A 25156-nucleotide genomic window follows, 5' to 3' on the forward strand; every position below is an offset into this window, starting at 1 on the left:
GAGATGGTTGGGAGACGGATGTAAGTGCAGAAGGTGTGTTTATTAATACAAGTGAAGACGGTAAACAATCCAGAATGGCAGGCAAAATCATAAAACAGTGAAACAGGCAATAGGTCGAGCGAGGCACAAACAGGCTATCGTAGACTCGGCAGGATCAAAGACGAGAAATAGGAAATGAGGGCTCGGGAAACCAAACAAGGAAATAAGGCTCAGTAATGTCTCAGCAATGCAACTCAATACTTCGCAAAATAAGTGTGTTTTCACAGTTTTTAATGTATGTAGGCATGACGATTGCGCCTTAATCCTGTGCATGTGCGAGTCGTTTACGGCGCATGCATGAGAATCCGCTCGGTACACACGCTGTCTGGAGCACGCCCGAGTAGCCTGGGCCCGCCCATCCTAAGTGTGACGCAACACGAGGGCCTGTTGCGAGCTTAGTCTGGCAAGTCAAGCTATCTCCAGCTCTTCCAAGCTCCTGAAAAATCGGGAGCCAATCAACTTTGAGCATCTCCAACGGCCCTGGGTAGAGGCGTGTTCAAGGCAGTGACGTAGTAGAACTGCGACCGGAAGCCATAGATTGTTTACAGAATCTATGCTGGAAGCGCTTCATTCACTAGAAACATTACGAACATGGAGCAGCGGCAAGCCTTTGACACAGCGGTAGATGCTGTATTGAAAGCATTCAACGGGAAGTTCTCATTGAAAACGGAGCAAAGAGCAGCCCTGGAGGTATTTATCTTCTTCCTGTTACTCAAGCAGTTTCCGTCGCGTCACATACGTCAGAGGAAAAAGTGATGTGATTGGTTTAAGCTTCGTCACAGCCTTTTCTGGCTTCGACCAGTAGCAAACTGAGGCATTTCAGGGAGGCGGGTCAACCACGCCTTTGGGAAACAGTTGGGCTTAATATCTTTGCTAGACCAAATGCTCGCAGAGCTTTGAAGTCGCGTTAGCCAGACTAACGCCCGAGAGTCTATCTGATGCACATGCCAAGGCGCGCAGGTGTGACACTCTTACATGAAATTAGTACAAAAATTAATGTAGATAAAAACATTTTATGACAAATTATTATAGCATGTTACAAAAAATAAAGAAAAAAAAAATCAGAGTCCTCGTCTCCAATTTATGAGTCCGAGTCACCAGTGCTCAAGTCCAAGTCAAGTCCTGAGTCCTTAAAATTAGGGCCACGAGTCTGACTCGAGTCCAAGACCTGGACTCGAGTACTACAAGCTTGGTTATTCATCTCTTGGCGACCTGCCCAGGGAGTACCCTGCCTCTCAAAAAAAACAGCTGGGACTGGCTCCAGTTCACCCGCAACCCTGATGGATATGTGGTATCGATAATGGACGGATGGATATAGAGAGGTTTAATAAGAAAATCCTAGCAGGTGGAGAAAGGAAAAACAATTTCACCACAAAAACCCGAGTGTATATTGGTGAATGAGGGCAAACGATAAACAGCATGAATGTTAAACAGAACATTTACTTTGAGCGATGTCTTTAATCCCACTAATAAACAATAAGAAGTAAACGTTACTGTGATGTTGGGGGTAAAGTGGGTCTCACCTGGATGGTGGGCACATCCTCAAAGGCCCGGATAAAGTCTTCTTCATCCACAGCACCAGCACCTGACACCTCTTTTCCTGTGGACGGAACACACACAAATACACAATAATCTATCGTTTTAATTATTTTATATATCATTATTTACTAGAAGGGCGGCATGGTGGTGTAGTGGTTAGTGCTGTCGCCTCACAGCAAGAAGGTCCGGGTTCGAGCCCCGTGGCCGGCGAGGGCCGTTCTGTGCGGAGTTTGCATGTTCTCCCCGTGTCCGCGTGGGTTTCCTCCGGGTGCTCCGGTTTCCCCCACAGTCCAAAGACATGCAGGTTAGGTTACCTGGTGACTCTAAATTGACTGTAGGTGTGAATGTGAATGGTTGTCCGTGTCTATGTGTCAGCCCTGTGATGACCTGGCGACTTGTCCAGGGTGTACCCCGCCTTTCGCCCGTAGTCAGCTGGGATAGGCTCCAGCTTGCCTGCGACCCTGTAGAACAGGATAAAGTGGATAGAGATAATGAGATGAGATGAGATTATTTACTAGATGTAACCCCTGATCACTATGTCTTTCACAAGGTATGGTGAATATTACAGTACAGTATACAGTATATTCTTCTTTTTTTTTGGGTGGTGGTCTTAACCTGTGCTCTTTGTGCTGGAGGCGGAGCTCGGTCTGCGCATGGATCCAGTCCGGCGGACAGATGCTGCTCCTTTAGAGGAGGCAGAGGAACGGCCTCCGTCCACAGAGTCATCATCATCTATGTTCTTATCTGAAAAAAGAAAAACTTCAATGCAAATACTTTTACAGTTGTCTAAGTATTAAAGCCTGCTTAACTTCAGAAATTGTATTCAGTTGTTGACCGGTTAGAGAAGCAATTTTGGGACCAAAAGGTTGCTGGCTCGATTCCCTAGACCAGCAGGAATGGCTGAAGTGCCCTTGAGCAAGGCACCTAACCCCGAACTGCTCCCAGGCTGCTCTGTTGTACGTCGGTCTGGATAAGAGCGTCTGCTAAATGTCATTAATGTAATGTAACGTAATGATTGTATTAGCAGCCCTATGATCCGAGTACATTGTACTCTATTTTGCTTATTTTCCTATTTTTCCTGGAATGTTATAGTGCTTGTAATGACAATCTGACACAAATCTAGAGCACGTTAATAATTTCTTAAAGGAACAGTCTACCGTACTTCCATAATGAAATACGCTCTTACCTGAATTGAGACGAGCTGCTCCGTACCTGTCCGAGCTTTGCACGACCTCCCAGTCAGTCAGACGCGCTGTCACTCCTGTTAGCAATGTAGCTAGGCTCAGTATGGCCAATGGTATTTTTTGGGGCTGTAGTCAGATGCGACCAAACTCTTCCGCGTTTTTCCTGTTTACATAGGTTTATATGACCAGTGATATGAAACAAGTTCAGTTACACAAATTGACAAATACGGAGCTCAGATATCAATGCGCTGCCGAAGCGCGCAGAAGGTGTTAGTACGCCTGTCATTATAGTGCAGACTTTCCATAGCATAGAAAATCGCTACGTTTCAATTTGTGTAACTGAACTTGTTTCATGTCACTGGTCATATAAACCTATGTAAACAGGAAAAACGTGGAAGAGTTTGGTCGCATCTGACTACAGCCCCAAAAAATACCATTGGCCATACTGAGCCTAGCAACATTGCTAACAGGAGTGACAGCGTGTCTGACTGACTGGGAGGTCGCGCAAAGCTCGGAGAGGTACGGAGCAGCTCGTCTCAATTCAGATAAGAGCATATTTCATTATGGAAGTACGGTGGACTGTTCCTTTAAGTACTTTAATTTGTCAGTGTAAGCAGGCCTAGGAGAAACAAGTAAGTGCTCCCCAGTGTAGTGACTAAACACATTCTAACAAAATCACATCATGGATTAAAAAAATAAAAAAATTAAATAAAAAGCATTTATTTTTTATAGGTTAAAACATAGTGAATAAATGGACATATTTAATAGTTAATAGTACACATACAGTATAAATACATTCCATGCAAATATTCATCATTCCACTAGTGAAGTAAAAAGTAAAAGATCTGAGAGTGGACTTGTTTGACTTTTCACTGTTAATAATTAATTTCTCTTTATTTATTTCTGATCATTACATTGTTAGAAAAGGAATATTTAAACTTGCAAAAGTGTATACCAAATAAATAAAACCATGGGAAAAAGTTTTAAATATTTGAAATATATATGTTTATTTATTTGGGCAGCACGGTGGTGTAGTGGTTAGCGCTGTCGCCTTCAGCATGAAGGTTCGGGTTCAAGCCCAGCAGCCAACGAGGGCCTTTCTGTGCGGAGTTTGCATGTTCTCCCCGTGTCCGCGTGGGTTTCCTCCGGGTGCTCCGGTTTCCTCCACAGTCCAAAGACATGCAGGTTAGGTTAACTGGTGACTCGAAATTGACCGTAGGTGTGAATGTGAGTGTGAATGGTTGTTTGTCTTGATGTCTCTATCTGGTGGCTTGTCCAGGGTGTACCCCGCCTCTCGCCCATAGTCAGCTGGGATAGGCTCCAGCTTGCCTGCGACCCTGCACAGGATAAGTGGTTACGGATAACGGATGGATGGATGGGTATACCACGCACATGAAATATACCATGCACATGTCTATGTGTCAGCCCTGCGATGACCTGGCGACTTGTCCAGGGTGTACCCGCCTTTCGCCAGTAGTCAGCTGGGATAGGCTCCAGCTTGCCTGTGACCCTGTAGAACAGGATAAGTGGCTATAGGTAATGGATGGATGGATTTTTTTTATTTAAATTCATACTTCAGCCTTCAACTGTTTTTATTTGATGCAAATATGTCAAAGCATATAGAGGTATCCAAACAAGGTCATATTGTGTTCTGAGAGCATTATCTAACCTATAAATATAACTAAATACTATTATAATCTAAGGCTTAACTTAATATCTAATCGCCATCAGTGCTAACTAGCTGTGGTGTGAGACCCTATAGAAAACTTTCACGACTAGCATTCACTTCACACCATAGCTAGCATAAAACATAACATTTTATTCTATCCACATTCACTGGATATGAGCGATCGTGCTCTGATTGGCTGCTCTACTACTAGGCTATCAGCTCATATACCATGAGTAGAGAAAAACAAAATGGCGGAGCGTGTTGCTGAACCAACCGAGGACGAAATAAAAACTCTACTCGAAAACAAAACCCCAGAAAATAAAAAAGTAAAAAGCAACAAAATATGGAATAAAAGTATTTGATGGTAAGAACATATATCTTTTTCTTTTTATTTCAAGAATTATTATTATAATTGCTACTGTCATTTCGCCGGTTTGTTTACATTCTAAGCAGAAATGATTGTCATTTTGTATAAAGATTTTATTTATTGAATTTGCAAAAAATAAAAATGCTTTGTTTCTCAAAACCCAGTGAATGTGGATAGAATAAAACAGTTATTCCATTCAATCTCGTCAGACATGGATTATAGACAACTCCGTGCTATGCGCCTCGTCGGCTATCAGCTTATGTACGACTCGATTTCGTGGAATAACTGTTAAATATTATAATGTGATGTGAGATGTTTATTTGATGTCCTAGAAGAATTATTGTAAAAAAGCTAACAAACAAATAAATGCATTATTATGATTATTATTATTATTGTTGTTACATTTTTTTAAATTTACTTTATTTTCTATTTAATTAAACATAAATGCAGCCGTTCTACACAGCCACCACTGGCACAGTCAAAATAGAACTTGCACAAATGTCAGTTTGCAATCTTGAATTTCATGTATCTGAATATTTTGAAGTGGACATGTTAAGCTAACAACGCTTTGTCACCATACAGTGATGCTTTATGTAGTAATACCGTATGAATGTTATGATTAACTAATAATAAACCTAGCTGTCACTCATATATTATATTTTTGGACACTTCTCATCTCTCATCTCATTATCTGTAGCCGCTTTATCCTGTTCTACAGGGTCGCAGGCAAGCTGGAGCCTATCCCAGCTGACTACGGGCGAAAGGCGGGGTACACCCTGGACAAGTCGCCAGGTCATCACAGGGCTGACACATAGACACAGACAACCATTCACACTCACATTCACACCTACGGTCAATTTAGAGTCACCAGTTAACCTAACCTGCATGTCTTTGGACTGTGGGGGAAACCGGAGCACCCGGAGGAAACCCACGCGGACACGGGGAGAACATGCAAACTCCGCACAGAAAGGCCCTCGCCGGCCACGGGGCTCGAATCCGGACCTTCTTGCTGTGAGGCGACAGTGCTAACCACTACACCGCCGTGTCGCCCCCATAAAATACGCATTACACGTAAAACTTCTGCGCTCACGAGTGACTGTGACAATTTGTAAACAAACATGGCCGCCAGGTTTGTTCCATCGAATGTGTATGGTTAATGATAATATTAGATGTTTTTTTTCGTGGTATATGAGATACATTCCATTCAGCCAGCATGATACTGAACTTGAATGGAATATATCTGATATACCACGAAAAAAAGCCAGCCAATATTATTTAAATATACACTCACTGGCAACGGCACGGTGGTGTAGTGGTTAGCGCTGTCGCCTCACAGCAAGAAGGTCCTGGGTTCGAGCCCCGTGGCCGGCGAGGGTCCTTACTGTGCGGAGTTTGCATGTTCGCCCCGTGTCCGCGTGGGTTTCCTCCGGGTGCTCCGGTTTCTCCCACAGTCCAAAGACATGCAGGTTAGGTTAACTGGTGACTCTAAATTGAGCGTAGGTGTGAATGTGAGTGTGAATGGTTGTCTGTGTCTATGTGTCAGCCCTGTGATGACCTGGCGACTTGTCCAGGGTGTACCCCGCCTTTCGCCCGTAGTCAGCTGGGATAGGCTCCAGCTCGCCTGCGACCCTGTAGAACAGGATAAAGCGGCTAGAGATAATGAGATGAGACACTCGCTGGCCACTTTATTAGGAACACCCACACACCTTATGCAGTTCTCTAATCAGCCGATCCCTTGACAGCAGCACAATGCATCAAATCATCTCATCTCATCTCATCTCATCTCATCTCATCAAATCATGCAGATACAAATCAAGAGCTTCAGTTAATGTTCACTTCAAACATCAGAATGGGAAAAACTGTGATCTCAAAGTGTGACTTTCACTGTGGCGGGGTGTTGGTTTGAACCAGATGGACTGGTTTGAGTATTAAACTGCTGATCTCCTGGGGTTTTCACACACAACAGTCTCTAGAGTTTACACAGAATGGTGCGAGAAACAAAAAACATTCAGTGAGCGACAGTTCTGTGGGTGGAAACGCCTTACTGATAGAGAGGTCAGAGGAAAATTGCTTTTCCAGATTGGTTTGAGCTGCCCAGAAAGATACAGCAACTCATAGCAACTCTTTACAACCGTGGTGAGCAGAAAAGCATCTCAGCACTCAACAGGAGAAGACCACACTGGGTTCCACTCCTGCCTGCCAAGAACAGGGATCTTAGAATCAACAACAAGTTCCTATTAAAGTGGCCGGTGAGTATAATATAATGTCACTGTAAGGCAAGCCATGATGCAATATGCACAGGATATCTGAGTACTAGGATGTCCGTGCTGTGATATCAGTGTTAGGCTATTCATAATGTGATGATAATGTGATGTCAGTGCTAGGCTGGTCATTCTGTGATATGAGAACTATGTTAATCATGATTTGATGTTATGTCATTGCTAGGATAGTCTTGATGTTAATTCTTGGATAGCCTTGTTGTAATGTGATAGCATGGCTAGCCTAGCACTGATATGATGTCAAAGCTAGGCTAGTCATAAGATTGTGATTTGTGTGCAAGACTAGTGGTGATGTGATGGCGGTGCTAAGCTACTCATTCTGTGAGTAGTGATGTGAGAGCTGGGCTAGCCATTCTGTGAATAGTGATGTGAGAGCTAGGCTAGCCATTCTGTGAATAGTGATGTGAGAGCTAGGCTAGTCATTCTGTGAATAGTGACGTGAGAGCTAGGCTAATCATTCTGTGAATAGTGATGTGACAGCTAGGCTAGTCATTGATGTGACAGCTAGGCTAGTCATTCTGTGATGATGTGATGTGAGAGCTAGGCTAGTCATTCTGTGATGTGATGTGAGAGCTAGGTTAGTCATTTTGTGAATAGTGATGTGAGAGCGATGCTAGTCATTGATGTGACAGCTAGGCTAGTCATTCTGTGATGTGATGTGAGAGCTAGGCTAGTCATTCTGTGAATAGTGATGTGAGAGCTAGGCTAGCCATTCTGTGAATAGTGATGTGAGAGCTAGGCTAGTCATTCTGTGAATAGTGATGTGAGAGCGATGCTAGTCATTGATGTGACAGCTAGGCTAGTCATTCTGTGATGATGTGATGTGAGAGCTAGGCTAGTCATTCTGTGATGATGTGATGTGAAAGCTAGGCTAGCCATTCTGTGATGATGTGATGTGAGAGCTAGGCTAGCCATTCTGTGAGTAGTGATGTGAGATCTAGGCTAGTCATTCTGTGATGATATGTTGTGAGAGCTAGGCTAGTCATTCTGTGATGATATGTTGTGAGAGCTAGGCTAGTCATTCTGTGATGATGTGATGTGAGAGCTAGGCTAGTCATTCTGTGAGTAGTGATGTGAAAGCTAGGCTAGTCATTCTGTGATGATGTGATGTGAGAGCTCGGCTAGCCATTCTGTGAGTGATGTGAGAGCTAGGCTAGTCATTCTGTGATGATGTGATGTGAAAGCTAGGCTAGCCATTCTGTGATGATGTGATGTGAAAGCTAGGCTAGTCATTCTGTGATGATGTGATGTGAAAGCTAGGCTAGCCATTCTGTGAATCGTGATGTGAAAGCTAGGCTAGTCATTCTGTGATGATGTGATGTGAAAGCTAGGCTAGCCATTCTGTGAATCGTGATGTGAAAGCTAGGCTAGTCATTCTGTGATGATGTGATGTGAGAGCTAGGCTAGCCATTCTGTGATGATGTGATGTGAAAGCTAGGCTAGTCATTCTGTGAATCGTGATGTGAAAGCTAGGCTAGTCATTCTGTGATGATGTGATGTGAGAGCTAGGCTAGCCATTCTGTGAATCGTGATGTGAAAGCTAGGCTAGTCATTCTGTGATGATGTGATGTGAAAGCTAGGCTAGTCATTCTGTGATGATGTGATGTGAAAGCTAGGCTAGCCATTCTGTGAATCGTGATGTGAAAGCTAGGCTAGTCATTCTGTGATGATGTGATGTGAAAGCTAGGCTAGTCATTCTGTGATGATGTGATGTGAAAGCTAGGCTAGTCATTCTGTGAATCGTGATGTGAAAGCTAGGCTAGTCATTCTGTGATGATGTGATGTGAAAGCTAGGCTAGTCATTCTGTGAATCGTGATGTGAAAGCTAGGCTAGTCATTCTGTGATGATGTGATGTGAAAGCTAGGCTAGCCATTCTGTGAATCGTGATGTGAAAGCTAGGCTAGTCATTCTGTGATGATGTGATGTGAGAGCTAGGCTAGCCATTCTGTGATGTGATGTGAGAGCTAGGCTAGCCATTCTGTGATGATGTGATGTGAGAGCTAGGCTAGCCATTCTGTGATGATGTGATGTGAAAGCTAGGCTAGTCATTCTGTGATGATGTGATGTGAGAGCTAGGCTAGTCATTCTGTGATGATGTGATGTGAGAGCTAGGCTAGTCATTCTGTGATGATGTGATGTGAGAGCTAGGCTAGCCATTCTGTGATGATGTGATGTGAAAGCTAGGCTAGTCATTCTGTGATGATGTGATGTGAGAGCTAGGCTAGCCATTCTGTGATGATGTGATGTGAAAGCTAGGCTAGTCATTCTGTGATGATGTGATGTGAGAGCTAGGCTAGTCATTCTGTGATGATGTGATGTGAGAGCTAGGCTAGTCATTCTGTGATGATGTGATGTGAGAGCTAGGCTAGCCATTCTGTGATGATGTGATGTGAAAGCTAGGCTAGTCATTCTGTGATGATGTGATGTGAGAGCTAGGCTAGTCATTCTGTGATGATGTGATGTGAGAGCTAGGCTAGTCATTCTGTGATGATGTGATGTGATGTCAGTGCTAGGCTAGTAGTGATGTTCTGATGTAAGTACTAGACTGGCTTTAATGTGATGTTTGCTTTTTAAATGTGAGTTCCTGGCCTAAATGACCATAAACATCCCTTCAGATAGCCAAGGTTTAATCACAGTAAAAGAAAGAACAGCATCAGTGGTCGATAATCCATAATTCTTTTGTTTTTCTAAATACAACTTACTTTTAAAACAACTTCTCTAGCCATTTCTAACTATTAGTGGCATTTGTACAACAGGAAGATACCAAAACAGAACAGGGTTGCTAAGTAGTTACAATACTTGCACACTTAAACACAAAACCTGAGGGAAATATGACTATTGAACAAACATGTCCAGGTGCCAGGCTCGCAATGAATTCCTGTCCATCCATGCTGTGAAGTCAATGCTTGGCTAAATGCAATGTGATGGCAATGCTAGGCTAGTTATGGCTAAGGGATCCCTCTTTGAAGGGCACTGTCTTATTCAGCGCAACCTTCTATTGGAAGTGCCTATGTATTTCCCCTTGAGTTATACACGTGAGAGTTGCACTGAAATGTGCCAGACCGGCAATCAATTCCAATGAATTATTAACACACACACACACACACACACCAGAGCAGCTCACCAAAGGCATCATTCATTGGTCACACACAACCCATCTTTCTCACACACGTTTCCTGTGATAAACACTTCTTCTATGTGTCGTTATTTCTATATACTATCATAAACATCATAATTCACACAAGGACAGACAAATTTAAGACAGTGGCAGATTCAAACAAATATCGATTCACAGTCCTAATTATCAGCACCGTACATTCAAACAAAACACTGCCAGCGAAATCCAAGAAAAAACGATCTGTTCCCAGTCCTTTCCGCTGTCACCGCTACAGGATGCTCTCGTTTACTCTGTGATAAAGATCAGCTCCTGTTCACACCCGTTCGGCATTCACACCCAACGCTGCTGTCTGTTACCGACCCTGTCTGCCATTCTTCTGCCCCCTCTCCCTCCCTCTTTCCCTCCCTCCCCTGATGGAAAGAAAGAGAGATGCTTACAGGCGCAGATCCTCCGGCATACCAGTTTCCTCAACATACCGTCACACTCTCTGGCTCAGCCTCATGCTGCCTGTGTCTCCACAGCCTGCCCCTCCTTCCCTACTCACTCTGTGTGTGTGTGTGTGTGTGTGTGTGTGTGTGTGTGTGAGAGAGAGAGTGTGAGTGAGATTAAAGATGCTCTTTCCGAGTGTGTGGTCAGATGTGGACAGGCAGACACTGAACATAGGCATCTCTGAATGATTCATACAAGCACACTCCCTCCCCCTGCGTGTGTGTGTGTGTGTGTGTGTGTGTGTGTGTGTGTGTGTGTGTGTGTGTGTGTGTGTGACAAGAACACCAGGAATACACTGTTTAGATGATATGTCACTCTGTAAACGTGCTTTCCAATTTTACTTGATGGGGGAAGGGGTGACATGGTTGGGGGAGGGGCTAATAAACACACACACACACACACACACACACACACACACACACACACACACACACACACACACAGGCTGTGCTAGAAATGATCTCCATGGTATCATGTATACTGTACCTGTACTGTATATACTCTGCACCATATACTACGTATTGAAGTCGTATGTAGTACAGTGTGCCGTATCCAAGGAATAAAACATGACAGGGTGTACCCTTTTAGGGAAAATAATCAATTGTTAGCCTTAGATTATGTGGCGTGTTTGCCATACAAGTTTCTGTGAATGGGTTACTACTATAGAAATCATAGCGCATTAGAATGAGTGCATTAATATAAACCTTTCATTTGAGCTACAGCAGGAGCTACTGCCCGAGCTGCTGTTATAGAAAATCAACAGCACTGTGCTGTAAGTAAGAACTGTAATACTACAATTAACTACACAGTCATGTGATTCCCTGCCAGCTGAAATAACTAGTGGATAAAGCTCCGTCAAACCCGATGATTATATCCCACAGTTATCAGGACTCCAAACTGTTTATATTAGATGAACACAAGCATTTTACTGGGAAATACGCCACTCGTATTTTTCATACAAGCTCCATCCAGGACATCGAGAACCAAAACTGTGACATAAATCTATAGGTCACTTGTGAAGATATCAATGAATTGTTTGATAAATTTGGGGCCTTTTTGTTTGTGTATGTGTCGATATAATAAAAAGAAAATCACACGTTGGCTTGAAGATATGAAGTTTATCTTCTCATGTTGAAAAACTTGCATTTTTCATACGAAATGCATCCCGGATCTGAGCAACATTATTATTTACCAGCTGGGAGGTCCGTATCATGAAATACCATGACCGAGGTCTTGAAAATACTGACCGAGGCCTCTGGGCCAAGGTCAGTATTTTCAAGGCCGAGGTCACGGTATTTCACAATACGGACCGACCTTAAGCTGGTAAATAATACATTTTTTTTTTCTTTACCAAATTCTAACAGAAAATGAGAGCGCCCGAAAGGGAACCCATCAGGGTAGTAAAACTCGTTTTTGCTGTGAACACTGTCGTTATCGCTATCCATGCTGTAAAATTAATGCTATTATACTGAGAAATGCGAAAATAAATGTTGGCAAAAAATCACTACTATGTTGTTTGTTGTTGTGAACGAGCGAGTCGCCAATGGTCCGAAACCGGGTTCTGGATTGTAGGATTCCGGACTGCTCGTGAGCCAATCAAAGCGCATGATTTGATGGAAACCGGACTGTGAAAAAAAAAATTAAATAATATTGGCTGGGGGGGTTTCGTGGTATATCAGATATATTCCATTCAGCTAGCGTGATATTGAACGAGTCAGAGACTCGATTTCACACTAGCTGAATGGAATATATCTGATATACCACAAAAAAAGCCAGCCAATATTATTATTATACATACACATTCCTTTCGGGTATTCAACGCGTCATTCCCTTTCAAAATTCTCTCAAAATCTTCTGTATTTAACAAAGCAAACCTGGTGGCCAAGTTTGTTGACAAATTGTCACAGCAGTTGCTTGCTAGCACGGAAGTTTTACGTCTCCGACGTGTGATGTCATGTTGTCTTGACAACCATGCAGTATCATAAACTATATTCAACACTCATTCTCCATTGGGTAGGATAAGCGATATGCGAACAATATTGCATGCTATCAAACCAAATGAATGAACTCGCTAGAAGGGAATAGAATACATGTTTTTATTCCATTGAAAAAGTGTCCTATATGTCTAATAATTTCACTCTGATGACGTCACTCCCAGTGTTTTCCCGCTGACTGGACACGCATTGTCAAAATGCCGAACCGGTTCAAAATTAAAACTTAAACTTCATATCTTCACACAACTGTGTAATATCTTCTATTTATTTTTTTCGCAGTCCGGTTTCCATCAAATCTCTTGCTCTGATTGGCTGGCGAGCGGGTCCGTATCCTACGATGCGGACCCCAGTTACGGACCCCGGTTACGGACCTCTGGCGACTCGCTCGTTCACAACAACAAATATAGTAGCATTTTTTGTCAACATTTATCTTTTTTTATGAGATTTATTTATAAGATTATCAAAAATCTTATACATTTTTGCCAGCATTTCTCAGCATAACAGCATTAATTTTACAGCATGGATAGCGATAACGACAGTGTTCACAGCGAAAGTGAGTTTTACTACCCTGAGGAAGACAAAATAAAAAACATTTCAGGAGAAAGCTAAAAACCTGTAACTTGCTAACAGTTTGATCTCATTAGTTAATGAGGCCCATTTTGGACCATGTTATCCTCATACATAATATTACGTTAGATAAAAACTTTAAACCAGTACAATCTCTTCATCAAAGTTTCACCAAATGGCTTTATTTATGCAATATAAAGGTCATAATACTGTATAACTTTGGTCGAGCAAAAACACCGAGCAAAAACATGGCTGAATCCTGAATGACTCAGTTTTGTATAAATAGGGGACTACATAGGCAGCAAAATGTAGTTTTCTTCCTGCCATAGAAGTGCACTTGTATACCGAGGAGGAAGCAATTTGCATTACAGCCGTGAATGAGGATTCAAAATGGCGGCTCGGCTCAGTTTTCCCTTTCGGGCGCTCTTGTTTTCTGTTAGAATTTGGTAAAGAAAAAAATATATATATTATTTACCAGTTTAAGGTCGGTCCGTATGGTGAAATACCGTGACCTCGGCCTTGAATACTTTCAAGACCTCGGTCACGGTATTTCACGATACGGACCTCCCAGCTGGTAAATAACATATATATATTTTGCTTGGTAAAGTCAAAAACGATAACAAGTGGCAGAAAATGTTCTAAACTCGGTCAAAAACTGCTGAGCTTCCATTTTGGAACAGGAGTTTAATGTAAATAAAGCAATGGCACACTTAGCATGACTAGCCAATATTATTTTGTATTATGTAAGCTGCCACAGACAGTTAAGGGCTTTTGAAGACAAAAAATATACATTTTAATTATTCATTACATACTAATGTTAATGCTTAACGCAACCACAATTGTGAATAAAATACTAGCAAAGCAACAAGCTCGGGTGACCTGAAAGCTATCGCTAATTTAGCTATCGCCAAGTTGTCTGTTAGCATTAGCTTGTTCACTCAGAAAAAAAAAAATAGCTAAGGTACATTTTAGGCTACCTAAAACACTTAAATACATTTTTTTTCTAAATGAATCTTCATGTGCTTTGATTCCTTTTTTATAATTCCAGGGTATTTTACTGCTTTTAAATGTTTTAAAATGAACGTATGGAAGAAAAAGGTCCACATATTTGCTCCATCTTTGATTTTCTACTTGTACACACACATGCCATCAGGAGGGTTGATCACTTCTCTCGTTCTGTACATAGAATTTATATTGTTAAGTACCGAGATAAAACTTACACGCAAGAGGCATTTCAGCATAAACTGTACATCTGTACTGATATCAAAACAAAAGGCCTGGATCAACTGGGTGTGTATTGCTGAACAGTAAACAGAGGGTTAAAGCAGCATGTTTAGGGATTAAACAGTTTTAGATCACCCGCTGTCTTCCCAAAATGTCACTGTCTGATTGGAAGTCACACCATCTGCCCCTCTAAAGTGCTCCCTCACCGTAATAATAAACGCCTGATGAATCTGCACCCAAAGTATCCTGACACTGCCAGTGGACACATTCTGATGCGTCACCAGAGAAAGTGAGTCACTGAAAGGACGCTGGTATTGGAACACAGTGTGCTGATGGAGTAAACTGGGTTAGCAGAGAAACGCTGGTAATGGAGCAGAAAGTATAAACCATGCTTTGATTTTTATATTACAGCTAGAGGGGGCTAACAAGCTACACACACTTAATTTTGTTCAGCTACGCAGACGTCACCCTGTCCTTTTAAATATCTCATCTCATTATCTCTAGCCACTTTATCCTGTTCTACAGGGTCACAGGCAAGCTGGAGCCTATCCCAGCTGACTATGGGCGAAAGGCGGGGTACACCCTGGACAAGTCGCCAGGTCATCACAGGGCTGACACATAGACACAGACAACCATTCACGCTCACATTCACACCTACGGTCAATTTAGAGCCACCAGTTAACCTAACCTGCATGTCTTTGGACTGTGGGGGAAACCGGAGCACCCGGAGGAAACCCACGCGGACACGGGGAGAACATGCAAACTCCGCACAGAAAGGCCCTAGCCGGCCACGGGGCTCGAACCCAGGACCTTCTTGCTGTGAGGCGACAGCGCTAACCACTACACCACTGTGTTGCCCTCCTTTTAAATATCTCATCTCATCTCATTATCTCAAGCCGCTTTATCCTTCTACAGGGTCGCAGGCAAGCTGGAGCCTATCCCAGCTGACTACGGGCGAAAGGCGGGGTACACCCTGGACAAGTCGCCAGGTCATCACAGGGCTGACACATAGACACAGACAACCATTCACACTCACATTCACACCTACGGTCAATTTAGAGCCACCAGTTAACCTAACCTGCATGTCTTTGGACTGTGGGGGAAACCGGAGCACCCGGAGGAAACCCACGCGGACACGGGGAGAACATGCAAACTCCGCACAGAAAGGCCCTCGCCGGCCACGGGGCTCGAACCCAGGACCTTCTTGCTGTGAGGCGACAGCGCTAACCACTACACCACCGTGCTGCCCTCCTTTTAAATATACTCTGACATATTATTAGAACATACAGTACATCTTCTTCTTCTTTTGGCTGATCCCGATTAGGGGTCGCCACAGCGGATCTTTCGTCTCCATTGCTCCCTGTCTTCCGCATCCTTCTCTACCACACCCGCCACTTTCATGTCCTCTCTCACCACATCCATGTATCTCCTCTTTGGCCTTCCTCGTTTTCGTTTGCCTGGCAGCTCCATCCTCAACATTCTCCTTCCAACATGCTCTGCATCTCTTCGCAGGATGTGCCCGTACCATCTCAGTCTCATCTCTCTTAGCTTCATTCCCAAGCTCTCCACATGTGCTGTTCCTCTGATGTGCTCGTTCCTTATCCTGTTCAACCTCCCATCGCAAACCTTAACATCCTCAACTCCGCCACCTCCGACTTTATTAGAACATACAGTATATAATGAATCATCTCATCTCATTATCTCCAGCCACTTTATCCTTCTACAGGGTCGCAGGCAAGCTGGAGCCTATCCCAGCTGACTATGGGCGAAAGGCGGGGTACACCCTGGACAAGTCGCCAGGTCATCACAGGGCTGACACATAGACAAAGACAACCATTCACATTCACACCTACAGTCAATTTAAAGTCACCAGTTAACCTAACCTGCATGTCTTTGGACTGTGGGGGAAACCGGAGCACCCGGAGGAAACCCACGCAGACACGGGGAGAACATGCAAACTCCGCACAGAAAGGCCCTCGCCGGCCACGGGGCTCGAACCCGGACCTTCTTGCTGTGAGGCGACAGTGCTAACCACTACACCACCGTGCCGCTGTTGCATGGACTGTATTTACATATTAGAGAATAAAAGAATTTCCAAACTTGAATTAGTCTCTCTGGTATTTCTTTAAAAACAAGTATAGACCTTGACACCAATTATACCAGAAACACCCTTAAAATATCTTTCATTATATCCCTCATCAAAAAATTCCCGTGCAGGGATTGGCCAAAGATGGCTCATGTGACATAAAATAGTTCCACTATTGATTAAGCAATGTATCTCATGATGTCAAAAATAAAAAAAAAATAAAATAAAAAATGGATATGATCTGAATCAGTCATGGTATATCCTGGATATACCATGAACTGACGTCACAATTTCAAGCTATATGGTCAACCCGAGTCACAGCTGTGGCTCCGTGAGCATTTCTGTGTGTATAGATCTACATATATCATGATCATGCCTAGTGAGGCAGAGTTAGACCTCTAATATTTTTTCAGGTTTATTTCTAGTTCTTTGTAGTTAACAATTTTAATTTGGAATCTTTTGATGAGGGATATAAATAAAATATGGGCGGCACAGTGGTGTAGTGGTTAGCACTGTCGCCTCACAGCAAGAAGGTTCTGGGTTCGAGCCCAGGAGCCAACGGGGGCCTTTCTGTGTGGAGTCTGCATGTTCTCCCCGTGTCTGTGTGGGTTTCCTCTGGGTGCTCCAGTTTCCCCCACAGTCCAAAGACATGCAGGTTTGGCTAATTGGTGGCTCTAAATTGACCGTAGGTGTGAATGTGAGTGTGAATGGTTGTTTGTTTCTATGTCTCTATCTGGTGACTTGTCCAGGTGTACCCCGCCTCTCGCCCATAGTCAGCTGGGATAGGCTCCAGCTTGCCCGTGACCCTGCACAGGACAAATGGTTATGGATAATGGATGGATATAAATTAAATATACCATGTACTGAGAGGCACCGGATTCTCTTCAGGGCTGCGCCCCTCACAAAATAGTACTATGCTAGTCACCTCAGAGAATCCATAATTTCAACTGGAGCTTCTCAGTGCATGGTATATTTGATTATTATTCTATCCACATTCACTGGATGTGAGCAATCACGCGCTCTGACTGGCTACTCTACTACTAGGCTATCAGCTTAGTAGTACCGTGTTATCAGCTTAGTACCAGGGGTGTCACGATTCGGTTCGGTTCATCGAAAATCGAATCGGTAGCAGTACGATTCGATTTCGATTCGTCATACTTCAATTTCGATTCAATTCATGAATTACTTACTTCACAGCTTTTCTAATTTATTTCATTTAAATTACAAGACAAGACATCGTTCTAATAAGCATCGGCCGCGAAAGTAAACAAGCAGCATTATTTCCTTCAACGTACTGTTACATACAAGCTGATTGGATTGCTCGTTCCCCTATTGACCAATCACTGTTGATTTTACTTTGCCGACACCAAAATGGCGGACGAAGCTCCGCTTCGAAATGCCCCGGCTAATTTAAAATCTAAAGTTTGGGAATACTTTGGATTCAGGGGTGAGTCAAAGGAAACTGCTACTTGCAAATCATGTTATACTGATATTACATGCAAAACCGGCTCCACCACGAACTTATTTAAACTTGTTTGTTTTAAGTTAATGTTGACTGTTAGTGTTTGACATTAGTAGCCACTAGCCAGGTAGGCTCATACTAGGCTGATAGCCAAAACCTTATGATGTTATCCTAAACAATGTGTATTTCACTATTTTGACTTTAAGTCTTCCTTGTAAGTGGCTAGGAACATGATCTTTCCAGATGGTTTGTACTTTTGCAGTGAATCTGTGACAGTGAATATCTGGTTTACAAAATGTAAACTTATTTGTTTATTTTGAGTTAATGTTGACTGTTGACTGAAAATTTTACCTTTGTGTAACAGTTTTCAAATTAAAGTGAAACTAGTCAAAGTACATCATTTCTTACTTGTTTATCAACTTAAAGTGAATCGAATCGAAAAGAATCGAATCGAGTACTAATAATCGATAATCGTATCGAATCGAAGAGTGAGTGAATCGTGACACCCCTACTTAGTACTACCATGAGTAGAGAAAAACAAAATGGTGGAGCATGTTGGTGAACCAACCGAGGACGAAATAAAAACTCTACCCAAAAACAAAACCCAAAAAAAAAATACAAAAGAGCAACAAAATATGGAATTAAAAGTATTTCATAGCAAGAACTTTTTTTTTCCAGAATTATTATTAGCGCATTTTTCACAAATTGTTACTGTCATTTCGCCGGCTTGTTTACATTCTAAGCAGAAATGATTTTGTCAGACGTTTGGGATAAAGTTTTTATTTATCGAATTTGCAAAAAATAAAAATGCTCTGCTTCTCAAATCTAGTGAATGTGGATCGAATAAATCAGTTATTCCACTCAATTTCATCGTACTTGGCTTATAGCCGACTCGACGCTCCGTGCCTCGTCGGCTATCAGCTCATGTACGACTCGATTTCGTAGAATAACTGTTAAATATACTTCAGAAAGGAAGCTACTGAAGTAAAACCATTTCAGACATTTGACCTGACTGTGACACTGACCCTGTCTGGATTAAATCTGTAATCAGTTCATTTGCTGGTTGCAATGATAATTCCATATAAATCCTACAAATATTCAGCCACTTGTTCTTGAAATATCGCATTAACAAGAATCTTGGACAGACGCATGGATGGACCAGAAAGATCACGGAAAGCCAGAAAAATAGCTTTGAATTCCTGAACATGAGCATGTAAGTAGACAAACAGGAAGGAAGGTACTGAAGAAAAAAAAAAATATCATTCCTGAATGGCGCCATCCATAGACAAGTCTAATCCAGCAAAGCTAGCCGTGCTGTCGGGGCGACACTAGCCATGTGTGTAAGAGGGTGAACAGCATTTTACTCCAAGTGTCTTATGCTGCATGAGCAGAAGTTCGAAAAGATGTGGTTGGTGGGCTTCAGTGTGCCTTCACCCTCCCCAGTTTGTAGCTGCCGTATGATAGAGGACAGATGGGTGGGAATTGACCAAACGAGAGAGAAAATGGGTTTAAAAAAAATCCAACCAAAAAATCTTTCATTTTTTTACAAATATAAACTGGATTGTTTATGCCAAAAGTCTAACGAAGTCAACTGTTACCATTCTTTATATCCACATGCACATGATCACTAGAGCACAAAGTACACAAGAAACATCCTACTGATTCATATTTAATCAGTAGACAAGGCAATATGATTAAAAACACAGAACTACACAGCACAACACGATCTGTACGATAAATCCCAATGTCAAAAAGACATTTTTACAATCTAAAGCAGTGTTTCTCAATCACTGGGCTGCGGCCCATTAGTGGGCTGTGAAGCACCATCTAGTGGGCCATAATTTTTTTTTTTTTCAAGTTGAAGCTAATTTTTAGTAGGGTACAATTGCTGGGTTGCATCTGACATCACATCCACATCATTACATACGCAAGACCTGAAGTGGTGGTCAGCTGAGCTCACAGTTCACAAAGCGTTATCACTGGAGCGCCTCGCTCGTCGTTAAAATGCCCTACACTTGCTTTGTTTTGGGCTGCTCAAATCGAACAAACCATAAAACTGATAAAAGTTTCTTTTGGGTTCCCTGTGAAGCGATAAGAAAGGATGAAAGCGCAAAGGATTTTACCAAAAGACGACGAGAAAGGTGGCTCTTGAACCTTTTGCTGCGATGGAAGGGAGCAGAGTCAGAGATCTCTCGAGTTTGCAGTAATCACTTCGTGAAAGGTTCGTAAACTCCTCTAATTTATTTCGTTTGGATTCGCGAATCACTTTTCTCGCCATTTCCCGTTATTTTGTGATGTTTTGGAGTTCACGAGACACTTAAGTCCTCAGATGTGGTTTTTTTTTTTTTTTTACTGTTTGATCAGGGTCACCGTATTGTAAACTAACGTGTACCGTATATAATAAGCATAATACCCAGGTCTTTAAAGGGCTTTCTGTAGACCTTTTGAATGAGTTACCCAGAAGAGAAGAGCAGAGAGGATTAAGAATCAAACAGCTGTGGTTTGTTTACACCTGATACTAAAACTTGTAGCGTACTAGCAATCATCCCAAAACGCATACAGAAAACCCCAAAATTCCTAATTACCCGGGCATAAACGATTTATCTTGTAGTGTCCTGATCCCCAGATCTTTAACCCAGCCACATATAAAAAGTTGTACACCTCCATGCTCTTCCAGGTTTTTATCTGTTTGTCCGTGTAGAATGATGTCTGCAGCACCAAGTAGTTTGAGATGTCGGGGAACTCAACGGATGGATAATTTTCTAATTAATAGTCAAGTCAAGTTTATTTGTATAGCGCTTTTAACAATAAACATTGTCGCAAAGCAGCTTTACAGAATTTGAATGACTTTAAACATGAGCTAATTTTATCCCTAATCTATCCCCAATGAGCAAGCCTGTGGCAATGGTGGCAAGGAAAAACTCCCTCAGACGACATGAGGAAGAAACCTCGAGAGGAACCAGACTCAAAAGGGAACCCATCCTCATTTGGGCAACAACAGACAACATGACTATAACATTAACAGTCCTAACATAAAGTCAGCTTTGTTGATGCTATAAACCCCCCACCGACGGAAACCCGGGCACAAATAGGAAAAATCCTTCTTTGTTAGCGTGTAAGGGTCTAATCCCATTGAGTGGTTTCTATATCCACTTCTTTTTAGTGTACTTCTTGGTTTTTATAACTTGCTTGTTTGTTGTACACAAACATGGCAATAAGTTCTTGTGTTAATTGACCAGACTCCACTTTTGGATCATTAATCCCTTTTTTGGGGGGGGCTTTTTCACCTGTATTGGATAGGACAGTGTAAAGACAGGAAATGAGTGGGAGAGAGAGACAGGGAGGGATCAGGAAATGACCTCAGGTCGGAATTGAACCCAGGTCCCCGGATTTATGGTATGGCGCCTTATCCACCTGAGCCACGACGCTCCCCATTAATCCCTTTTGACTGAGAATGCATGGGTTTATGTCAGCTTCTGACACATCCATACAGTTTTAAATACAATACATACAATTAAAAACAGTTTGTTTTTATTGTATTTCTTTAATCCCTGGGCTCCCGTCTGTAACAGGGAGTGATGTTGCATTCCATTAATACACTTTACAGTAGATCATTAGATTCTAATAGAATAGTTGAGTGAAAATAATTGGGGATCTTTTTTAATGGGCCCCGACTCGTTACAAGTATGAATAGGTGGGCCTTAAAGTAGAAAAGGTTCAGAACCCCTGATTTAAAGTATTGAGATGTTTTGTCAAAATGTGCCACCAATACAATAAGACCACATTAAGAAATTTAATTCACAGAAGAATAAAGGACATAACAATTTGACACAGTTTCTGGGTTCGGGGGAACCCACCTGTCCTGCCGGAACGTCTGTGGAGGACATTGAAGATATCTACCTATTCGGAACCATGATTACCAGACTTTTGCTGATTGGATTAGGCATTGCCCTGGTATATCGAGGAAATCAGACAACGGTGACAGCTGTTCAAAGCCCCACAAAGCTGCCCGATATGATTGGAGCGGTGGGCAAAGCTGTCGGCACTCAGACTATGGCAGAACTTGAACCACAACATGGTTGTCATCTTGGAGACGCTTTCGGCTTTGCAAGGAATAAGTATTTCGGAGACCAAATGGAATTGAATTGAACAGAAATGGACAGATATGGACGAAATGGACAGACATGGACGAGTGGTGTGGACGTGTAAAGACTGCATCTGTTCGAAAGACCAAAAATCTCTATCTTATCGACATTCGGCTCCCTGAAAAGCACCGGCCTCGATCAAGGCCGTTGCTGGGGAAACATTTCCCCCAGAAGGTCACTGCTGGGAGACACTCTCGCATTCTTTGCATTCCTTCCCCAATTTTCCACGGTCGCCGTTTTTCACCCCCAGTGTGACAAGCAGGTGCGTGACCAGCGCCGCTTGCATGGCTGCAGGAGCGGACGGCTGCTTGCTTGCGCTGGGTTACCTCTACCTCCTCCCCTCCCCTCCTACCCCCTTTCCCCCCTCAAGTCCCATGTTTTAAAGTGTACTTGTGTTATTGTGTGCTTGTGCGAAGGTTTTTAAATGCTCCCACACTGTAAGTAAGTAAGTAAGTAAGTTTAATTTGTATAGCACATTTAAACACAGCATACACTGACCAAAGTGCTGTACAGAGTCAATATTTAAAAGACAAATGATCAAAAGAAAAATAAAATAAATAAAACTATAATAATAAACAACAATAACAATAAGCTGATGTTTAAGGAAAGGCCAAGGAGTAGAGATGGGTTTTTAGCCTAGATTTAAAGGCAGAGATGGAGGGAGCAAATCTGATGTCCGGTGGGAGCTGATTCCAGAGGTGTGGAGCAGCAACAGAAAAAGCTCTGTCACCTCTCTGCTTCAGCCGCGAGCGAGGTACATGAAGAAGCCCTGCGTTAGAGGATCTTAGAGACCTTTGGACTGAGTGGGGCTGTAAAAGGTCATTGATGTAGGCTGGGGCCAGCCCATTGAGTGTTTTAAAAACAAATAATAAAACTTTGAATTGTATTCTGAAAAAGACTGGGAGCCAGTGCAAGGAGGCCAGAATGGGAGTGATGTGCTCACGTCTCCTGGTGCCAGTTAAAAGACGTGCAGCTGCGTTTTGGACCAGCTGTAAACGTCTAAGTGAGGTTTGAGGGAGGCCAAGATAAAGGGAATTGCAATAATCCAGTTGTGATGTGATAAAAGCATGGATGACTATTTCAAGATCGTTATGAGATAGGAAGGATTTGAGGCGGGAAATCACTCTGAGTTGGTAAAAACTATTTTTGACCACAGTGCTAATCTGTTTGTCAAGACAGAGATCGGAGTCAAGGAAGACACCCAGGTTTCTGGCAGAGGGTGTGACATGAGGAGTGAGGTGACCTAAATCATTCACTGTAGTACATCTTGCCTTGGAAGGACCAAAAATAATGACTTCAGTCTTGTCACCATTTAGCTGGAGGAAGTTGTTAGCCATCCAATTTCTGATGTCTTCAAGACAGACAACGAGAGATTGGATGGAGTCCCTAGATTTTAAGGGCAAATACAATTGTGAGTCATCAGCATAAAGGTGAAAGGAAATATTGTGCTTTCTAATGATGTCACCAAGTGGGAGCATGTAGAGACTGAAAAGCATGGGACCCAAGATGGACCCCTGGGGGACCCCATAGGAGACAGAGGCAGTTGATGAGGAGAAATGGCCAATAGAAACAGAGAAGGTCCTATGTTTAAGGTAGGACCTGAACCAGAGAAGAGCAGTGTCCCTGATGCCCACCTGCTGGTCTAGACGGCTGAGAAGGATGTTGTGGTCAACAGTATCAAATGCAGCGCTAAGGTCGAGTAAAACCAAAATGGCATTATCACCAGAATCTAAAGTGAGGAGCAGATCATTAGTTACTTTAAGCAAGGCTGTTTCAGTGCTGTGAAGGGATCTGAATCCTGACTGAAAAGGTTCAAGTATGTTATGGGTGGTCAGAAAAGGAATCAGCTGTGACAGTATAGCTTTTTCTAGAACTTTTGAAAAAAAAGGGAGCTTGGAGATGGGGCGATAATTTTGCAAACAATGGGCATCGAGGTTGGGTTTTTTAAGCAGGGGTTGGACGACTGCATGCTTAAAAAAGGTAGGGACAGTGCCAGATGTGAGACATGAATTTAGAATTATTTGAATCGATGGCCCAACAGCGTCAAAAACATCCTTTATGATACAGGAGGGAATGGCATCATAAGGGGATCCAGTGGGTTTCATATGTAAAACTAGTTCCCGCAATTCACTGAGAGAGATGGGCTGAAATTGGTTAAGAGTAGAAATAGCTAGTGTACGAGAGTGAACAGGTAGAGCAGTTGATAAGGAGGGCGTAAACACTGATCTGATGTTCTCTATTTTATCAGTGAAAAACTTGAGGAATTTTTCACAGGTCTCAGTGGATACGTCAGCAACTGGAGAGTTAGGAGGGTTAAGAAAAGAGTTAATAGTGCTAAACAGAATATTGGGTCTGTTTTGGCCCTTTTCCACTACCCTTTTTCAGCTCGCTTCAGCTCACTTCAGCCCGACACGGCTCGCGTTTCGACTACCAAAAACCAGCACGACTCGGCTCGCTTCAGCCCTGCTTAGCCCCTAAAACTCGCACCGTTTTGGAGTGGGGCTGAAGCGAGCCAAAGCGAGCCGAGTGAGGCTGGGGGCATGAGCAGACACTCCCCTGTGCACTAATTGGTGAGGAGGAGTGTCCTCACATGCCCACACACGCCCCGCGAGCACGCTGGGATCTGTAAACACTGCAAACCCGGAAGGAGAATAATTACGAATTACGAGAATTTCTGAAGCCTTATGCGCCTCGCCTCATCTATACGCTCTTGCCAGTATCTGTTCGCGTTGTCGGTGACAACAAGCCACAGCACCAAGACCAGCAACACTAACGACTTCATGTTTATGGTTTACTATTCGGGTCGTGAGACTACCGCTTAAAAGCTCACTGATGTCACTGTTTGCGCTGCTTAACGACATCACCTGACGTCCACCCACTTTCGCTAACTCCACCCAATGTGTCCACCCACTTCCAGCCAGCACGGTTCAGCGCGGTTGTAGTCGAAATGCAACTCCAACAGCCCCGCTCAGCTCGACTCAGCACGGCACGGC

The 25156-nt window shown here is 42.9% G+C and overlaps 1 protein-coding gene across 1 annotated transcript in view; it reads right to left on the reverse strand.

Annotated features, from left to right (window-relative positions):
- The window catches only part of LOC132899240 (CLIP-associating protein 1-like), a 233637-nt gene that overhangs the window by 118540 nt on the left and 89941 nt on the right, over window positions 1-25156 (reverse strand). The window contains exons 9-10 of the mRNA XM_060940986.1: window positions 2194-2322; window positions 1563-1639 (exon numbers count right to left, since the gene is read on the reverse strand). Of these exons, the coding sequence (XP_060796969.1) occupies window positions 1563-1639; window positions 2194-2322 (206 nt within the window). The remainder of the gene's footprint in view (window positions 1-1562; window positions 1640-2193; window positions 2323-25156) is intronic.

Source organism: Neoarius graeffei, chromosome 15, assembly GCF_027579695.1.
Source record: "Neoarius graeffei isolate fNeoGra1 chromosome 15, fNeoGra1.pri, whole genome shotgun sequence".
Taxonomy (NCBI): domain Eukaryota; kingdom Metazoa; phylum Chordata; class Actinopteri; order Siluriformes; family Ariidae; genus Neoarius; species Neoarius graeffei.